Genomic DNA, 19,680 nt, shown 5'->3' with positions numbered 1-19,680 from the left:
CTATCTATCTATCTATCTATCTATCTATCTATCTATCTATCTATCTATCTATCTATCTATCTATCTATCTATCTTATAGGAGTACCTAGTAAAGTGGCAAATGAATGTATGTTTACCAGTATATATATATATATATATATATATATATATATATATATATATATATATATATATATATATTACCTCTAAGTAACTAATATGAACTAACCAGTCAGAGACAGATGCCTTTTTCTTGATTACTGTAGTTTTGAGGACATGCATCTGTATTTGTAAAGATTATAACAGTCTGTTACGTGTGTTATAGGGCAAAACCAACCCCTAGTCCATAATCACTGTTGTGAGAAATTCATTCATTTTTTTAAAAAAAGGATACTGTATTCCATATGTGATCAATATATCAAAAACACATTCTCCACCTTGAGTTCTATGCTGTTCACCTTGGCCCTATTCTCTATCTGCATGTACAGTATAATGTATTATGTTTGCAGACCGTCGTATTGGTATGAAGGCAGAGGAGGCTGGAGCTGTGCTGGTGACTCTTAATCTGCTCAAACACAACATCAGACATGCCAGGAGGGTCGCAGCCTGCCTCTGGGTAATCCAAGTCTTCTCTTCATCAGGTACACATTCACAGTTGTTTCCATTACTTCAAGGGGCATTGCCTTGATGGACATTCATTTTCATCACAACTAATTAACCAGCACAACTAAGTGGCTCACCCCAAACCTAACCATAACCTACTTCTAAATGGAGATGAAATATTTAGACGAGGTTCAGGAGAAAGACCATGCCTCAATCATCCCCTTCCTGTCGTATGCATATACATACCACTCTGCAACAACACCAGATTCATTAAATTTAATTTCAATCAAACATCTGCTGGGTGTGGTGAAAACATATAACTGATCCACTGGGGCCCACCTTGTAACTTCCTGGACCTAAAGGGTCACCTGCTAACGTCTTGGTGCCTGATACCACAGGACGCCTTCAAAAGTGTGTGGAGTCCAAGTTTTGACAAATCTGATCTACTTTGGTTGCATGAGTGGAACAATATTAGTCAGGTGGTTTTAATGTTGTTACTGTTCAGTATAATTATTTGCTAGTCTTCTCCCATGTAAAGCACTTTCAATTAACTTTGTGTTTGAAACATTTCCTGATGTGGATGTTCTTATGATACTTAAATGCTGAAGTCCCTTTTAGCCAGAAAGTTTTTAACTGCAGCTTTAGGTGGAGTAGTCTGTATACTTTAGTTATATGTGGATAAAGGTTGTAGTTTCTTATCACTACACTTACCTAGTGCAGTGTATTAACTCATTTGTCGAATACCTCAGCAATCGTCTTAAAGCCTGTTGTATTTTCCTTACAGTTTCTACAGCAAACCTAATAGGAGAAAACTATGGGCTGGATGTCATCTATCACCTCATTCCTCAGTACACCACCAAGAATCTGCATACCATCAAGTAAGTATATTGAGAATTTTTATGATTTCCACTGATCACTCACAGCTCTTTGATCAGTAATACATTGCATCACTGAGAGAACTGGATTGGAGAAAAGTGTCAGTGGTCACAAACTATCACAATAACACTGAAAGACTTTTGCTTAATGATAATACACTGCCACATTAGAACTAAAAGCATGGCAAGGTGAATTTATCTCCATAACACCTTTTATACCCAAATGGTGTACAAAATACACAGGCAAAAGAAACCAAGAAATAAATAATAGATACAATAAATGCAAGTGAGCAAAAACACAATGTATGATTAACAGAGACAATAAAACACATTAAACATTAATTGGATTTAAAAGGACATTTATTCAAAGCAACGGCAAACAGGTACTTATTTAGCTTGGATTTGAAAGAAGTCTGTATTATCTCAAGTCTTGGTTCTTCTTGCAGTTCGTTCAATATTTGAGCAGCATGGAAGCCAAAGGCACTTTCCCCAATATTTCATTCGATTCTGGTAACAATCAATAATCCAGCTGTCCTGAGAGGTCAGCAAGGTTAGTATTGGGTCATAGGATTTGATAAGTATCTTGAATCTAAATCACTCAGTGATTTATAGACAAATCATAGAATTTTAGATTAGATTTTGTGAGAACCTGGTAAGCAATGTCTGAGAATCTGAGAACTGGATATACTGTATAAGCTGAGTTTTTTTTTTTTTTTTTTTATCCTTTATACAACCCTGGCAGCAGCATTCTGGATCAACTGAAACTGTCTGATTGCTGTCTTACACAGACCTGTAAACCGTCCATTGCAGTAGTTCATTCTCCTAAAGATAGAATCATCTCCAAGTTACAATACAATACAGTTTAATAACTGGCTACTAGACTTCCTCACTAACAGACCGCAGTCAGTGAGAGTGAGAAACACCATCTCCAGCTCCATCTCTGCCTCAATCGGATCCCCACAGGGATGTGTTCTGAGCCCACTACTGTTCACGCTGATGACACACAACTGTTGCTCTGCATCCCCCTCAAATCAAATCAGTAAGTATGCAGATGACACAACAGTGGTAGATCTCATTCGGGACAACGATGATCTGTCCTTCAGAGAGAAGGTGAAGTGGCTGGTGGACTGGAGCTCAGTGAACAATCTGATCCTGAATGTCAAGAAGACCAAGGAGTTGATCATCGATTTCAGGAGGAAGCAGCCCAGTCATTCACCTCTCATCATAGACAATAAAGCTGTGGAGGTGGCCAGCAGCACCAAATTTCTGGGGGTGCATATTATGGACTGTCTGGACTGGTTATTACACACATCATCTCTGGTTAAACAGGCTCAGCAACATCTGAACTTCCTGTGGTGGATGAAGAGAGCACAGCTGTACCTTCCCGTCCTAACCACCTTCTACAGAGGCACCATAGAGAGCATGCTGACCAGCTGCATCTCCTTCTGGTTTGGCAGCTCCAGGGCCTTAGATAGGAGGTTGCTGCAGAGGGTGGTGAGGATGGAAGAGAAGATCATCGGGACCTGTCTTCCATCCATCCAGGATGTTGCACACAAGCGCTGTCTCAGCAGAACCTGCAACATCATCAAAGACTCCACACACCCCCACCATGGCCTGTTCTCCCTGCTCCCCTCTGGAAGGAGGTTCTGCAGCATCAGAACGAGAACAGCCAGGTTCTGTAACAGTTTCATCCCCCAAGCCATGAGACTCTTAAATTCACAATAATTCTTCTGGGCAGGGGCACCCATGGTTCACTGTGAATTGTAGCAACTGCTACATTCGGTGTTTCCTCTGTGCGATATAACTCCATGCAATACTGCTGATACATTTCACTGTTTCACTGCAAGAAAACTGCTGCTACGCCTTCACTGTGCAATAAATGTGTGCAGATGTGTATGTACACAGGTGTGTATGTGTGTGTGTGTGTGTGTGTGTATATATATATATATATATTAGTGGTGAGATGCATTTAAAAAATTAATCTAATTCATTACAGGCTTTGTAATTAATAATCGAAATTAATCGCATTTTTGTCAAACAGCAATATTTGACACAACAGGTAATTATTTTCAGTTGAATCAATGAATAGACATATACGTGTATATAATTTACAATTTATAAAATTACAATTTTAAAATGGGACATAAAGAAAATAAAGTGACTTTGATGATTTAAGCCCTAGATTTAGTTCAGTTTTCCCACTATGGAATGTTATGGCACATAACAAAAGCATAAGTAGTTCAATGACCTTCAAAAAGTTGAAAATCCATAGATTCATTCTGTTTTCATAGTTTCTGGGTCTGATAAATGGTATCATTTTGATGGTTCTTTTTTATAGGAATATACATTTTTATTTATTAACAAAATTTTTTTTTCATGAACTTAAAGTTTATCATTAAGTTATTAAAAGATAGACATTTTTGTGGTTTAAGTTATTACTCTCCAAGGCTCTGCCTCTTTGGCAGTGTAAAATCTTAAACCACAAAAATGTTTGCTTCATTTTTTTTAATCTGCATTTTTCATCTGTCTACTACATTCACAGATTACTGCAAACTCAAAATGCAATTATAGCGATTATATTCAGCATTTTATGACTTTTTGTAAACTAAAGCACTTTCAGTGTCTTCTAAAGTGGTCTGTTATGGGGTGGCTACACCGTTAGCCATTAGCAGGACTGTTGTAGCTAAGCTCTGGGCTAACAGCAACATGTTTTACACTGAAGTGATGCCCTTGGCTTGAAGTGCTGCAGTGATCAGAAAACTCTTTGTTGCACAATTTGCAAACAACCACATTTTTATCCAAGCTGACATCAGGAAGATTTTTAAAAGAAAACTTTCCTCCCAACAAGCACAATAAGTTTCATCTTCCTTCACCAAACCTCCTTATGTGCTGAGGTCAATCCTGTGTATCTTCTTCACTGCAGACCATAGACCGTATGCTGCAGACAGACTTAAGGTTCATTACTGCCACCTACTGGTCTGGAGTTTTCATCAGTGTTACTGGTGTGCCACAAATTAGGAAACTGAGAAAGGTGCGATTAAAATGCTTTAAATTATTTAATGCGTTACTTCTTCAGTAGTTAATTAATTGAATTAATGTGTTAAAGCCCCAGCCCTAATATATATATATGTATATATATATATGTATATATATATATATATATATATATATATATATATATATATATATATATATATATATATATATATATATATATATATATATATTCTTTTTAATGCTTTTGCATCAAAATTTCATTCCTAATGTGACAATAAAGTGGCTATTCTATTCTCTGTTCTATTCTACGCTGTCCCTAAGTATCCATTTTAGAGAAAAGCTACTTGTGATCATGTGATATGTATGTACATGTGATATCAAGCTTTGTTTTGAGTCGTTTCACCTAACAGGATAAAGTAAAGCTTACAAAAACAGAATCGGCTCCTTTAAAAATCCACATTTTGGAAGATTCTCTGATAGACAGTACCAACTGATAGGATAAGTTACGCCTTTTTAAATCTCACAGTGGGGAAATTTGCAGTGGTACAGCAAAGAGGATAGTAAAAAAACATATAAGGAACATCAATTATATTTGCTGAATATATGACCAACAGACATTTGAAGTGTTTATTGAGAATTCTGATCTTCATATCACAGAAAGTAATACCAGTTGTCTGGCTAAAACTGCAGCCCCTCTCAAACAAAATGCAATGGAGAGACAGGTTAAAAATTCTTTATTGTGGAAAAAACTCACAACGAGATTACAGTTAAGGACAAATATGCTTGCTGACAAATGGGCACTGGAAATACAAAAACTAAAAATAGTTTTTTTTAATTTATTAGGCAAATAAACTGGAAAAACTAAATAGTCCTTATTCATATATATTAACCAAAAGTCTTAATATTTTGTATGACCTCCTTTGGCCCTGATTGTTTGGTCATTCTGGAGACTTTCTCAGATTTTGATCTAGTACTAATGTCTGGGTGAGGATCAGCAGTGGTCTTCCTTCTGTCTCTAGTACTTCAAATCTTGAGATGCCTGACATCTGCCTCAGTCAATTTTAGTTTTTAGTTTTCAGCATCTTCCTTGGTACATTGTATAAGTACCAGTCTTTGCAATTGAGTTCAAGGCATACTTGACCACACCGTGAGAACACTTTATGTCTTGACCTATTTGTCTTAAAGACCATCCGGCATCATGAAGTGCTTTAATTCAGACTCTTTCTCAGTGAGTTCCCTGCACTTCACCATTTTGAACAGAAGTTAAGAATTTCAAACGTAATTCACGTTTTTAGACCCATATTTGAGCCAGCACACAGGAATTCGCTGAGAAGTCAGCAATTAATCAAGAATAACATACAACCACTAAAACAGATTTTTCTATTCTGGAATCAAGCAAATAACTGTAATATAGCATCTCAATCAAAAAATAATATTGTGCTTCACTATTTTTTTCTGTTTTTTGTGAAACGGTAAATTTGAAAATACATGGATAACAACATAAATATATTTTTGCATTAAAGATATAATTTGATCAACCCTTAGATGTATAAGTGGGTTAAAAATGACCCGGTGAGGTCATTTTCTTGCAATATCTTTGTAGTGAAAAGTTTAGATCATTTCATATTCCCAGCTATTCTTCCAACAAACATATTTTTTTATATCATTCCATTTAAATTTTTGAAACAACCTTTTACACTTTTAAAGAAACTGTAATATTTGTATTACTACCACAAGCTCTTTATCACTAATAATATCAAACAAGAGGTGATGCAGTGCACAAACTTGGAGTGACGGAGAGCAGCAAACAGCTGGGGGAAAAGAGTGGAAAAATGTCAACAAAATGGATGTTGACATTCTTCTATTGCTGTTCTGTGTAATATTCTTCTTTTTCAATTATCAAAATGTTCAAAATCTGTTATAAAGTGAAACATAAACATATTTCAAACATGAAATCTTTTTTATGCAGACAAAACTATAATACAAACACTATTACAATGATTATTTTTAACCAAAATGGCAAAATGGCATAAAAACACATTGATTCTTATATGAGTCATTTTTCACCCACTTGTGGAAGACTGAAGGATACAATCACTCATGCATCTAAGGGTTAAAGACCTTGCACATACTGGCAGATTAACCATTACAGACCATTAATCAGCAAAACTGTGAATTTAGGGCATGGGTGGCAAACACCTTACACTGGGTGGGGGTCTAATAAATTTGTGGAGCACTTATGAGCAGATATTGTTGTTACTGTCCGACAAGTCACGCCTTAGGCAGATTAATGGCATAATGGCAGCACTCAAAGAACCCTCCCCATGCACAAACTCACAGCATTAGCAGGTAAAAAATAACACCATCAATATACCAACATCATGCTCTTCTCAGTACCCATATACTTATGCATAGACCCAAGCTCTTACATCAACCACCATCTTTGTCTCTACGATTATATGTCCTCTTCTCATCTTTCGCTGTTAGAACTGATGGCATTTGGCTCAAATAGCCAACATACCTTAGTATATCCAGAGGAGCATGCCAAAAGCACCAGAAGTACTCTCTGTCTGGATCCATGTCAGGCATACAAGCTGCTGATGTGCCACAAGAGAACATGAAACTTGATGGTGGTGTGAGGGAATCGGATGCTCTGAAATAACATATTTATTGCCTTCAGGGTCAGTTTTCTGTATTATTTTCAAGCAGAAGTCAACTGTTAATTGTTCTAACACAATTATAATAATCTAGGCTTCTAGATTTCAAAGACAGCTGCTACTGGGATAATTTGTTAGAAGTGGCAGCTGTGAATTCTTATGATATAATGAGAGCAACAACATGATTTCAACATGTGAGAGGAAGTCAGTGTCTGTCACAGTGATTTATATCTGTAATAGGGGACCGTTTGACATGCTGGTTGGCTACTGTCCACAGTTTTAAAGTGGTAGAGTCAGTCAGACTGTCCAAAGTCATCCAAGTAAAGCTATCAATCAGTTCTCAACTCTTAGCCGCAGCTAATTCCTCATTATCTTCTGCAGGAGTTGTTATGATTTTCTTTTGATATAGGTGTGAGCTACTGTGAGCAAATGGGATATTTTCCTAGGGTTGACATTCCTGACAGGGTTCATGATTCATGCAAACCCTGTGCACCCTTTCATAGAAACGGTATTTCCTGATGACTATGGCCTCTTTCAGCAGGATAATGCATCATACCACAAAGCAAAAATGGTTCAGAAATGTTTTGAGGAGCACAACAATGAACTTGAGGTGTTGACTTGGCCTCCAAATTCCCCAGATCTCAATCCAATTATATTTGTTACAGTGAAAAAGTACAAGCCTCAGAGAATCACAAACTTTCTGCAATATGTATAAGTGACTCTACAGCTGTTGGTATTAAAGTGCTGTTTATACAATCAAGAAGAGATTGCACAAATTTGACCTGCATAGGAGGAGTGTCAGTGAAAAGCCTTTATCATCCGAGTACAACACTTGAGAAAATTTGCAATTTGCTAGTGAACTTAAAGACAAAGACCAGTCCCTTTACAATAATATGCTCTGGACAGATGAATAAAAGACAGTAACAGCAGAGACATATTGGGTGCAGACAAAAGATAGCCTTCGGGTACAGTGGCCGAGAGGTGCAAACCAAATTTACATAATGCAAAACACTTTTACAACCTCCAAGACAAATTTACAAGCGACAGAACACTTGTACAAGTCCAAAAACACTTTTACAAGTCCGAAAACACTTTTACAAGTCCGAAAACACTTTTACAAATCCAAATGTAACCGGAAAGGGAATGTCCCAACTCCGGGATTGAACCGGAAGTGATGACGAGGAGCGGCTAATGCACTGTCAGTCTGATCTGCGCCATTTAAACACTCTAAAGACCGACCACACGAAAAAGAAAACCGCGTCAATCGGTTCATATTTTCCCCACAAAACGGGCAAAACATCACCCGCTCGCTGTCCGTTGCATTAGCCGCTCCTCGTCGTCACTTCCGGTTCAATCCCGGAGTTGGGACATTCCGTTTCCGGTTACATTTGGATTTGTAAAAGTGTTTTTGGACTTGTAAAAGTGTTTTGTCGCTTGTAAATTTGTCTTGGAGGTTGTAAAAGTGTTTTGCATTATGTAAATTTGGTTTGCACCTCTCGGCCACCGTATTCGGGAGATGAATGTCATACCACCTGCATGGTGTTGGAAATGTTTGAGGTTGCTTCTCTGCCTCAGGGACTGGGCAGCTTGCAATCATGGATACAGCCTTGAATTCTGTATGTCAAAGAGTGATCGAAGACGGAAGCAAATGATGTAGCAGGAAGCTTGTTGTTAAATGTCACTTACCGGGGCACCAAAACAGCTCTTTCTAAAAATGTTTTGTGTCTGATTTTGATTTACTTTCTACAGCTCTTTTTTGGAACTTGATTGTTTTTAACAATGTCTTTTTACCAGTGAAAAGGAACTCAAGGCAATCTGTGGTCTGGATGACAGTTTTCAGAGAAACTGGCCAGACCCACACTCAGCTATTCATGGCTCCAGTGACATCACCATCAGACTGTGTGCGCTGTCCCAAATTCAGCAAAAAGATTGCTGAACTGGAGCACAGCATTTCTACTCTTTCTAAGGTCCAAAACTGTGAGAGTGATTTGAACACTGTCATTGTTGGCCTTGCACATGACACTGTCAACTCAGGAAACTTCCCTCCGGTCGTACAGCATCCAGGATCTGTGCGCTCCCTCATCCACCTGTGTGCTTGCTGCACTGTCCACCTGTCCATCTCATCATTTTGCACCCTGCCCTCTACCCCATGCTGAGCGATCCCACAGTGACAGATCTTCTCCCTGTTCTGGTCCCTATCAAAGTAGCATGACTGCACTTTCTGTTACACCAGCTACTTGTCAATGCTTTTTATTTATTTGTATTATTTTCTGCGTTGTAGATTAATACTGAAGATTAACACTTTTTTGTTTACAACATAATGCCATAAGTATTATTTCATAGTTTTAATGTTTTCAGTATTCATCTACAATGTATAAAATTATTTAAAAGAAACATTGAATGAGAAGGTGTGTCCAAACTTTTGACCGGTAGTGTATATATACACCACCGGTCAAAAGTTTTAGAACACCCCAATTTTTCCACTTATTTATTGGAAATTATGCATATTAATGTCTCATTGTACTCCGAAATTAAAGCATAGAACAAATAAACAAATGAAGTTTAAACAAAAATCTAATTGGAAATAAAACTGTATTCTAAATTTTTGACTCATCAAAATAGCAACCTTTGGCAGATATAACACCTGAACACATTTGTGGCATTCTTTCCACAATGGACATCAAATATTTTTCAAAAAGTTCCCATAAATATGTGGCACTTCTAGGTTGCTTTGTTTTCACTCTTCTGTCCAGTTCATCCCAAACCAGCTCCATGGGGTGGTGTCTGGAGACTGTGCTGGTCACTCCATGTTTTCATCTTGTTCTTTTTTCCTAAGGTAGCTCTGGCATAGCTTGGACTTATGTTTTGGGTCATCATCTGCTGTAGGATGAACCTCTGACCAACTAGGAACATACCAGAGTGTACTGCATGGCGCTGCAGAATGCTGTGGTAGCCGTTTTGGTTCAGAATATCTCTCATTCTGTACAAGTCACGGACCCTGGATCCAGTAAAACAGCCCGAGACCATCACTCTTCCTCCTCCGTGTTTGACAGTTGATGTCATACACTGAGGAACCATCCTTTCTCCTACTTGACGGCGTACAAAAGTCCTGCGTGATGAACCAAAGATTTCAAATTTTGATTCATCAGTCCACAATTCCTTCTTCCAGTCTTTAGTAGTCCATTGGTGGTGTTTCATGGCCCAGGCAAGCCTCTTTTTCTTATTCTGACATCTTAGCAATGGTTCTCTTGTTGCAACTCAACCTGTCAAACCTGCAACTCCAAGTCTTCTATTCACAGTTAAAACTGAGATTTACTTATTATGACCACTATTAAATTGTGCTTGAAGCTGTTGTCCTGTGAGCTGTCTGTCACACAAGCTGTTGACTCTCAGAAACTTGTCTTCTGATTCTGTTGTGGCTTTGGGCCTTCCAGACCTCTTCCTGTCATAGTTTCCCCCAGTTTCTGAGTGCCTTGTGATGGTGAAGAAAACTGTACTTACTGACACCTTGATATTCTTGGCAATTTCTCTGTAGGAAAGACCTACATTTCTAAGTGTTGTGATGGTCTGTCTCTCTTCTATTGTTTATTGGCTTTTCCTCTCCATTTTTATAGCAACACATTACTTTCTGCAGTACAATATTGTTCAAAAAATACTCTGGAGGATATGGTGCCACGGTGTGTTCCAACACTACTTTTACGAAGACAGAGGGGGTTGGAAGTAATCAAGAAAAGTTGGGACTTCTGTAGGATTTAGCAGCAACTTTCAAGGCTGGGTCAACCTCCATTGCTGCAGAGCAGCTTTAAGTTGTTCACCCATTTCTTTTTCCCCCAAAAAAGGCCTTTTTGTATAATTCTGAAATGTACATCATTTTTCAGTTTTGAGTAATGCTACCTTTTTTAAAACCTCTGGCAGTGCACCACTTACCCTTGTACCATTTGAGCTATTCATTGGACATGACCTACTTGAATTTGATTTAAAAACTGGAAAAATTACAGCATTCTCAAACTTTTGACCTGTAGTCAGTGCTGTCAAACAATTACAATTTTTAATCAGATTAATGACAGAGTTACAGTGGGTTCATTTCAATTAATCACGATTAAATAGCATTCATTTTTTATCTATATTATTTCATTTTGCGCAAACAGACTCAAGAAAGAAGAGAATATATATGCACTTAAGATGTTTATGAAACACCTTTAAATGTTCAGAATCCCCGACTAACGCATGCTTTGCGTTCATGTGGTACTTGAAACTGGAAGTGCTTCGGTGAAAAGAAAGCTCCTTCCTGCAGTGTGCATATTACCGTATGTCGGTCAACTGTTCCGTCTTGGTTTTGTTTTGTATTCTGATATTCCACCGAGAGGGTCAATGTTCTGTTCAGTAGGGCTCGACCGATATAGATTTTTCTGAGGTTGATGCCGATTCCAATATTTATCAGAAAAAAAAATTCCAATAACTGATTAATCGGCTGATTAATTTTTAAAATATATATAATGGCAAAAATAACTTATTTTTTGGTCCCTTAACACTTACAAAGACAAAGATATAAACTGCAGGCAGAACATTTTTACTGTTTTACAATACTTTGTCCTTTAGTATTTGTTTAACTTTACAACAGAAAGGAAATTTCAAGTACAAAAATATACAACAAAGCATTAAACCTCTGAAATTATATGACCTTAAAAAAAGAGACAATCAATAAATGAATTATGAAATATATCTTATGTACTTCTTGTTGTTGCAAATTAGAGGTAGGTTATAAATATATGCTGTATATAAGCGACATAATGAATGAAGTCAGTGACTAAACATTATTTATGCAGCCCTCTGATGGCCTTTAACGTTAAATCACATTTTCTCTCCTCCATTATTTTCTTTGCCATGAAGTCAGGACTCATATGAACCAAAATTAAAACCAGAGCCGCCTTTCTCAGATGTCAAAGCATGTCATCTTTGACAGAGTTGCATTTTAAATATATAATGGTCATAGATAGTCTGACACTAATGTTATTCCATAACAACATACAGTGAGTTGCTTTTACAGCCTGTGTCACGTTAGAGTATTTTCTGACAAAGTAAAACATGACATGACATCATGACGGTTGCTGAAGACAGACAGTAATATTAATCATTATAACTTTAACTTTTTCTCTTAACTGAAATGAGAGACATGTTGAGTCATTGCTAATTTCACAACGTCGTTATAATCTTAGCTGTTGGCTCAGCCCACTCCTGTAATGTTGCCTGGCTGTAACTTACTCCTGTATCTTACTAAATGGAGCTAGAGCTCCATGTATTGGACAAAGGTGGACTGCAGAAAACTCCAGCCGATGATGATTATTTTGAAAAGGGCTATTATCGGCCAATTTAGTTGGTCGATAATAGCCCTACCGTTTACCATCTTCCATTTTGAGTTGCTTGGTTCTGTCACTACCAGATCAACTGCCCAGTTGCGCAAGCGCAACGACATGCACAACGGCAAGTCTACTTGGGCAAACTGCCCGAAACGTGTTTCCAGAGATGTAGCGGAATGTGTAAAAATGGTCTTGCACGGGAACCATTAAAGAATATATGTAGCAAAATTGCAGAAATGCAGAATTGCAGAAATTAGCCTCATACAGCATAGGTGTAGGCTGCACCACACCTAATGGTAGAAACTACACTTTATGATTAAACATGCACTCGTTAATTTAGGGGCACCATCCTCAGCTTACCTGAGGAAATTATCAATTTAGACTAAGTCTCAAAGAGACTTTGATGGAAAAGAAATTGATCAATCTCATTATGAAAGTCGTAAACTCTGATTTCATTGACCTCCAGTTCCCAAAACAAGGAAATACACGGTAGAACCGATGATAATTACATACAAATATTTATTAACTAATACTACAAACAAATAAACAACAATGACATGACAACAACACACAGTGAATAAATGAATGAATATATGCTGATAAATAAACTAACAGACTGTGATCGTCACTGGAAGAAGTTGCTAGAAAAGGTGATAAATTTAGAATTTGGAATTGGAAAACCAATTAGAATTTGTCAATTCACCCGTTTGGCAGAAGGAAAGTGATACTTGCATAGCCTTTGTAGAAGTGAGAGGGAGGCTTCTGCAGGATGTGGAGCTGTGATGATCTGCTGGATGAGTTGGTTCAGGAACGCAGAGACAACAAGGAAGTTTGGCAGGTTTGCATTGCAGAAGTGTGCCAAAGTAAAAACACTAAGAGTCAAAGCTCATAGTTATCAAGAAAAAATTTTCGCGCTGTTGTAGTTCTTAAGTAATTCTTAAGTCCAGTTGTATTCTTTAGAGTCCATTTTTCTAAGATCCTCATGTTCTAGAAGCCCATTCTTACAAGCTCAGTTACAAACCCAAGTTGAATTTTTCTAAAAGCCCAAGTTACATTCTTCATAAAAAAACAAGTCTAGCCCAAGACAAATTCCAAAAGAAAGCCTCAAAAACAAAATTCTGAAAAAACGCAAAAACCAAACTATGTTAAAGCCAAGTTTTTCAAAAGCCCAAAACAAAATTAAACTGAGTAGCATTCCAGTTACTTTCTTCTATATAGAAAGTTTTGGAGCCAAATTCAAATCAGCATCTAACCAATCATGGATGTTTTCCTCCCAAGGGGTGGTGTTAAGCCCCACTGTCCAGGAGAGGTCAGAGGCCTTCAGAACTTATTTTTAGTTCATTTCTTAAATGTAGAATTTCAATTGTTCAATATTTATGGTGATCACAGATCTGGAATAACACCAAATAAATGATTAAAATGTGTTACGATTTTCTGTGAGGCTCAGGCGCAGGAACAGAGATTGAGACAAAGCTGAAGCCAACAAGAATACTTTTATTGACAAGCGTAAGGACCAAAAGACTACAACTCCCAGTAGCTGGTCCCCAGAAACAGGAACTGGAAAAACCACACTGTATACAAGGGCAAGGAAGTCCCTAGTGGCGGGTGGACTAGATGGTCATTTCTAATACAAAAATGCAGACTCAAAGCGAAAGAGCCAGTAGGCTCACTAGAAAAACTCAATGCCGACTCAAAGCTGTAGAGCAACTAAGCTCCCTAGAAAACACATCACAAACTAAAGCGGAAGAGCAACTAAGCTCACTAGAAAACAGAACGCAGACTCAAAGCGGAAGAGCAACTAAGCTCACTCAAAAAACTGAGTCTCCGGTAACGTTTAACTACACGACTCTAAATACCTCAACCTGGCTCGTGCTGGGGATGGACAGCTGACTAGGGGGGTAACGGGCTGAGGGCTGACCTGAAGGTAGAGGCAGCGACGGCAGAATGGGGTCCAGACTGAAGATGGCGAGTGGGTGGAGAGGATCCCGGTGCCTGCCTGGAACCGTAATTGTAGGGAAGTCCAAAGAGGGGCAGACGGTTCGGCCACAGGAGCAGGTGAGGTTCCAACTGAAAGGGAGAAAACCAAATCACAAAAAATCCAACTTTAGGTTTGGCTAGAGTGAACAAACAGCAGAACTGACTGTGCATTCACAATCCGGCGTCCAAGTGGTGACTGGCGTCTGAATATATGGAGAGGAGGTGGAAGACTGACTGGCTCCGACACACCTGTTCCTGCTTCCGCTGACTGCCCCTGATTGTTCACCTGCCGCCGCTGCCACAACACTCAGGATACCTAAAAAAGGAAGAAACACAAAAGGAGGGAGGAGCCCTAGCCAGAGCCTGCTGGAGCAGCCCTGACAAAATGACAACAAACACAATATGTTTATTTCATATGGTTCCTGAAATAATAATAAAATGTGTAAACATATGAATAAACTTAAAGATTGTAGACTTTAGGCTACATGTAGGTAAACTTATAACATGTTTAAACATAAAAGCATATACATTCACTAATAATAAGAAAAAGAAGACAGGGAGAATATAGTCTTAGAGTATAAAGTCTATCTGTGTCTTTTATGGCTGTGGTCTTTGACATAGAGAGAGAGAGGAGGTTATGTTTGTGTATCATGTGTGTGCACCTTCCACAAACACTTAAGATTCAATGTGTTCTTCTTCCATACTGGCCCTGATCAACCTGGTATCAGAAACTGAGTTCAGATCGTTGTTCTGATGATGGTGCATATTTTTAATGTTCTGATTTAACCTGTTCTGTTCACTCCTGTGTAGAAAGTTCTGTGTGTTAGATAGGGAGATCAGAAGATCAGAATGCCAATCCTACAGAGGTGTGGTTTTCCTCACAGTTGACACTTTATGACCCTTATCAGATTCTAGTGGAGGTAGGAGGCATCCTGTTGTCTCCAAAAGTGCCGTGAGTGGTCTTTTAGCAGTAAACATCCGATCGGCAGATGTTCCATTTGGAGGTGACTTTTGGGTTAGCTGTCTCCTGAAATAGTGTCTTACCAAATTTACAGCTTTGGGAGAGGGTCTTTGGATCTTTGTGTGTTGCTCTCGAATGTTCTGCTCCTTAGTGCACTACAGAGACATTTCAGGATTTTTGAGTCATTCTGTGATACAGATGCATTAAAATTTTTAATCAGATTAATCATGATGATGAATTATGTACACACATATATATTCTCATCACATTTCTCGACAGTGCCCACTCATTTTTAAGGTCCCTGGAGGTCTGACAACGATTCCTGACATAGGAATGGATGAGTGCACGGTCATCTTGTGGGGTAGAAAAACATTTCTCGCAGCCAGTTAGCAATTTGGTAGTACCATGTTTGGCTTGTTTTTTCTTGGTGTAATGAATGGCTGTCTCTCACTCATGCCAATTTCCAGCAGTGCCAAGATGGCTGTCTTTATGGCTTCACATAATTCTTTTCTTTTAAGCATTATGCGAGAGAGCTGACAACTTATGAGTTGTACTACAGCTTGAATGTAAGCAGAAAACCGCTCTAGGCCCTTGCAAGTGCAGTGCTGCTTGTGACATGAAATGGCCTCTTATGTATCCTGGGAATACAATTAAGCTTAGGCATGTCAAATAAGACATGAAGTATTATGTAATCAGCTGCATTTTTTGTCGTGTTCCTTGTATTCTTCAGGTAATATACCTTTAGTGGTACCAGGCATTGAAATGAACAAGAAATTGCAGAAAACAAGGGTGGTCTAATAATTTTTTTCATGACTGTATATTAGGGCTGGGCACGTTAATGCATTAATTAATTAATGCTGACAATTTTTTTATGGCGCGTTAATGCAGTTTTTTTTAAATTATTATTGTAACAGACTGTTGTTGTTGTTATTGTTGAGGTTTCAATGTTTATTGTTAAGTGCGAGATTTCCCTAAAGGCAGTGAATGTGCCATGTTTTGTTCATTCATTTCTGATTGGCTCAGAGTCAGCAGTAGCATGTGGGAAACATGGGCAACGCTGCATTGGGAAATATAGTTCAGGTTTATATTGTCACACACACACAAAAAAAACTATCAGTGATGCAGATTGAGGCTCATACGTGCTGTCATTCATTACCATCCTAAGAACCTGCCTCAGACCGACATCTTCCACAATACTAATTGGAATGCAGTCTGTAGCTAACTACTTTGCTGCAGCATTTGTTAGCTTGTCTTGCTTTAGTTTTTCTCTACTTCTCCCACACGCTGCATCCAACCAGTCTGCCCAAGTCTCCCTCCACTGTTTACTTGGGTAAGACATGATGACGCCCATCCCAAGTAGTGATCAAGATCCAGTCCTCCTGTGACCAATGCTTAGTCTATCTGTGTATTCAGTGCCAGTGAGCAACAGACTTTCACAATAATAATGTCGTGACCCCCTGTGATGAATGAGTGAGACTTTATCTCATTCTGTGGTCATTTATTGAACCTTGACACAGGTTACTGTAGGCTGTAGCCAACGCCAAAATAACTACAACAACCCTATAACTTAGCTTCAGAATTAGCTGCCATCCCTGCTTTCCCGTTTCGCTCTCTCTTGCTCGTCACACACACACACTGGCACAGAGCAACACACCTGTCACTCTTCACTGTCCTATATATTAACGCCTAAAAGGCCAAAAAAAAAAGAAGTACAATCATAAACTTCACAGACTAAAAAGTCTTCTGCACAGTAAGTCCCAGCTGTGTACTTCGTTTGTGTTCAACCACTTCACCTCACTCTAACAGGGACAGCTGCTACAGAACATAGACTGTTTCTGCTACTCCCTGATAAAAGGAAAATGTTTCTGCTGGTACCTGCTCAGAGAAAAAATGATAATACAGATTTATAAATGTTAACTTGCTGTTGCTGGGAAGATTCCTGTTATAATGTTATGATCGTTGCTCTGGACTCTGAGGGTAACTTGTTTTTCTATAACATACCAGATAAAACATTAATGCCCTTGCCATGGCAAATAGCTTTGGTTTTATTTTATGTGATTACATTAATATTTAGGTTGAGATTGACAGGAAATATTTTAACTGCTACTGTGAGAAGGGAATACTGCTGTTGAAAAGCATTTTATTTGTTTTAAGCAAAGCTATTCAATTGGCTGCCAAGGGCCATTTCTCAATTCTAAGTGCGCAAGTCCGTACTCGCGTACTTGGTGAGAACGGACTTGCGAGTTGTTCTCGCAAGTACAGACTTGCGAGAATGCGAGAACGCATCGAGGCTAAAGTGCATTTGGAACACTGACGTACTTGATGACGTCATCACCTCGGTTCATCTGCTCTGGTTATTTTTTACCGTGAAAAACAATGAAATGGAACAGATATAATAACACAGCCTTGCATGTTCGCGTTTTAATATGAAAACAGTTACTGTATATATATTCAGGTTTGTAAGATTGTTATAAATCTTTTTTCTTTTGATGATTTAGAGCCGCTGATTTATTGACAGCTGTAGTTTGTGATGAACTGAACTCTCACGAGGACACCTCATAAACAGGGATGGATGGTTTACAGTTTTATTATTGACTGAACTACACTTTAATGTGATCACCAGGACTTCTGTATGTTGAACATCATCACTGATTAATGAGAGAATATTTCATGTCAACTACTGCACTCAGAACCTGAATACAGGTGAGCTCCGACAGGTGAGCTCTTCTTCTGCCTGTCAGGTAATAAAACAGAAACCTTTTCAAACATCAGCAGCATCTGATCAAACAGGTCTGATGTTAGAGCAACATTTACTTCTGGCTTCAACAATTCAATTCATTTTAGGAACACAATTGAAAAATATTTAATGCAAAGTGCTTAAATACATTTCAGCATTTTCTATCCTTCAGTTTCCATGAACAGCATCATGTTGGTCCAGATGCTGAAGACAGAGCTGCTGTTGTTCTATCTGTGGAGTCTCACAGCAGTCAGTGAGGATCTGGGTTTCTTCAGATGTCCCTGGAATAAAATATTGCTTAAATGTTATTTTTACTGCACACTAAGTCATAAGAATAGAACAAAGATGTACTACAGATAATGAAGACAAGGCAATAATTCAGAAGTACAGTCAGTGATCGAGTAAAACATTAACAATATCATGTTATGAATATTAACTTTAACTTCTTTCAAGCCCATTTTTCTCTGAACAATAAAAAAATACACCATGAGGCCAAAGTGTGACCGTTAGATAAACGACAAACTACTTATACTGCTACTTAACCGCTATAGAACCGTCAAAGCCAGCGGCAGATTTCAAAAAGTCTTGCTGACATAAGGCTGCTCTCGGCAGCTACAATGAGCACTGACCGGCCGGTCATAGCCATCTAACCTGGACGCTCACATCTCCGAAACCACTGGAGTACATTTTTAATCAGACTTTATCTTGATAAATTGACCACTTATTTGACGTTTACCCAAGTACTTTCTCGCCTGACAAAATCTGAAAACTACTTTTTGTATCATAATAACAGTTGTATTCCCAAAAAAACTTCTGTTACCTCTGAAAGTTTTGTCCTCTGCCTTTCCCGCTGGTCGGCGCGAAATGCATTATGGGTTATTTGGCCGCTCCAATTCCGCACAAGTCTGATCTGACCCAGTCTTGATAAATGTGGGCGTAGCGAGAACACTTCCGGGTATTTCATGCGTTCTCGGTCAGATGCGTTCTTTGAACTGGAACAGTACTTGGTCTCCGACTGATGACGTTTCACAAGTACGCGAGAACGCAAGTACGGACAAGAACGCATATTGAGAAACAGCCAAGATGTCTCTCTCTACCTTAAAAAAAAGTTGACTCAGAGAACAGGCAGTTCAACAATGAATGGACAGAAAAATACATGTTTATTGCTGTGGAAAAGAATCCGGTATGTTTAATCTGCAACAAGTGTGTTGCCTTTGATGCTACTTTCCACCCCTGGCTCTGCTGCTCGGAAGTTATCGGGCCTTACATCTTGTTAAGAGCAAAGACGTCGCATTTTGTTTCGCGCCTGTACAGATCAAGAGACAGCAACGGCGGCATCTTTACGAGTTGCATGGATATTAGGAAAAAGGAAAAGAAAAGTTTACAGACTCAGAGACCATCAAGGAGTGTATGCTATCATCCATTGAAGAGGTGGTAGCAGATGAGAAAACCTTGAAAAACCATTATTGATTCTATCAAGCAAATTCCAATATCTGACACATCAAATATGAGGAGAGTGGAGTACTTTGCATCGGAC

General features: G+C 38.5%; 1 protein-coding gene across 3 annotated transcripts in view; it reads left to right on the top strand.

The window, feature by feature from the left end:
- Window positions 1–19,680, top strand: part of LOC111569377 (cytosolic carboxypeptidase 4) — a 179,964-nt gene that overhangs the window by 28,787 nt on the left and 131,497 nt on the right. For all 3 annotated transcript variants that reach the window (XM_055009139.1, XM_023271441.3, XM_055009140.1), the window contains 2 exons: window positions 489–620; window positions 1,367–1,460. In XM_055009139.1, coding sequence (XP_054865114.1) covers window positions 489–620; window positions 1,367–1,460 — 226 coding nt within the window. Of the gene's footprint in view, window positions 1–488; window positions 621–1,366; window positions 1,461–19,680 lie in introns of those variants that run through there.

Source organism: Amphiprion ocellaris, chromosome 3 (assembly GCF_022539595.1).
Source record: "Amphiprion ocellaris isolate individual 3 ecotype Okinawa chromosome 3, ASM2253959v1, whole genome shotgun sequence".
Lineage (NCBI taxonomy): Eukaryota > Metazoa > Chordata > Actinopteri > Pomacentridae > Amphiprion > Amphiprion ocellaris.
Note: the sequence above shows the minus strand (reverse complement) of the source record. Positions and strands in the feature narration are given on the sequence as shown.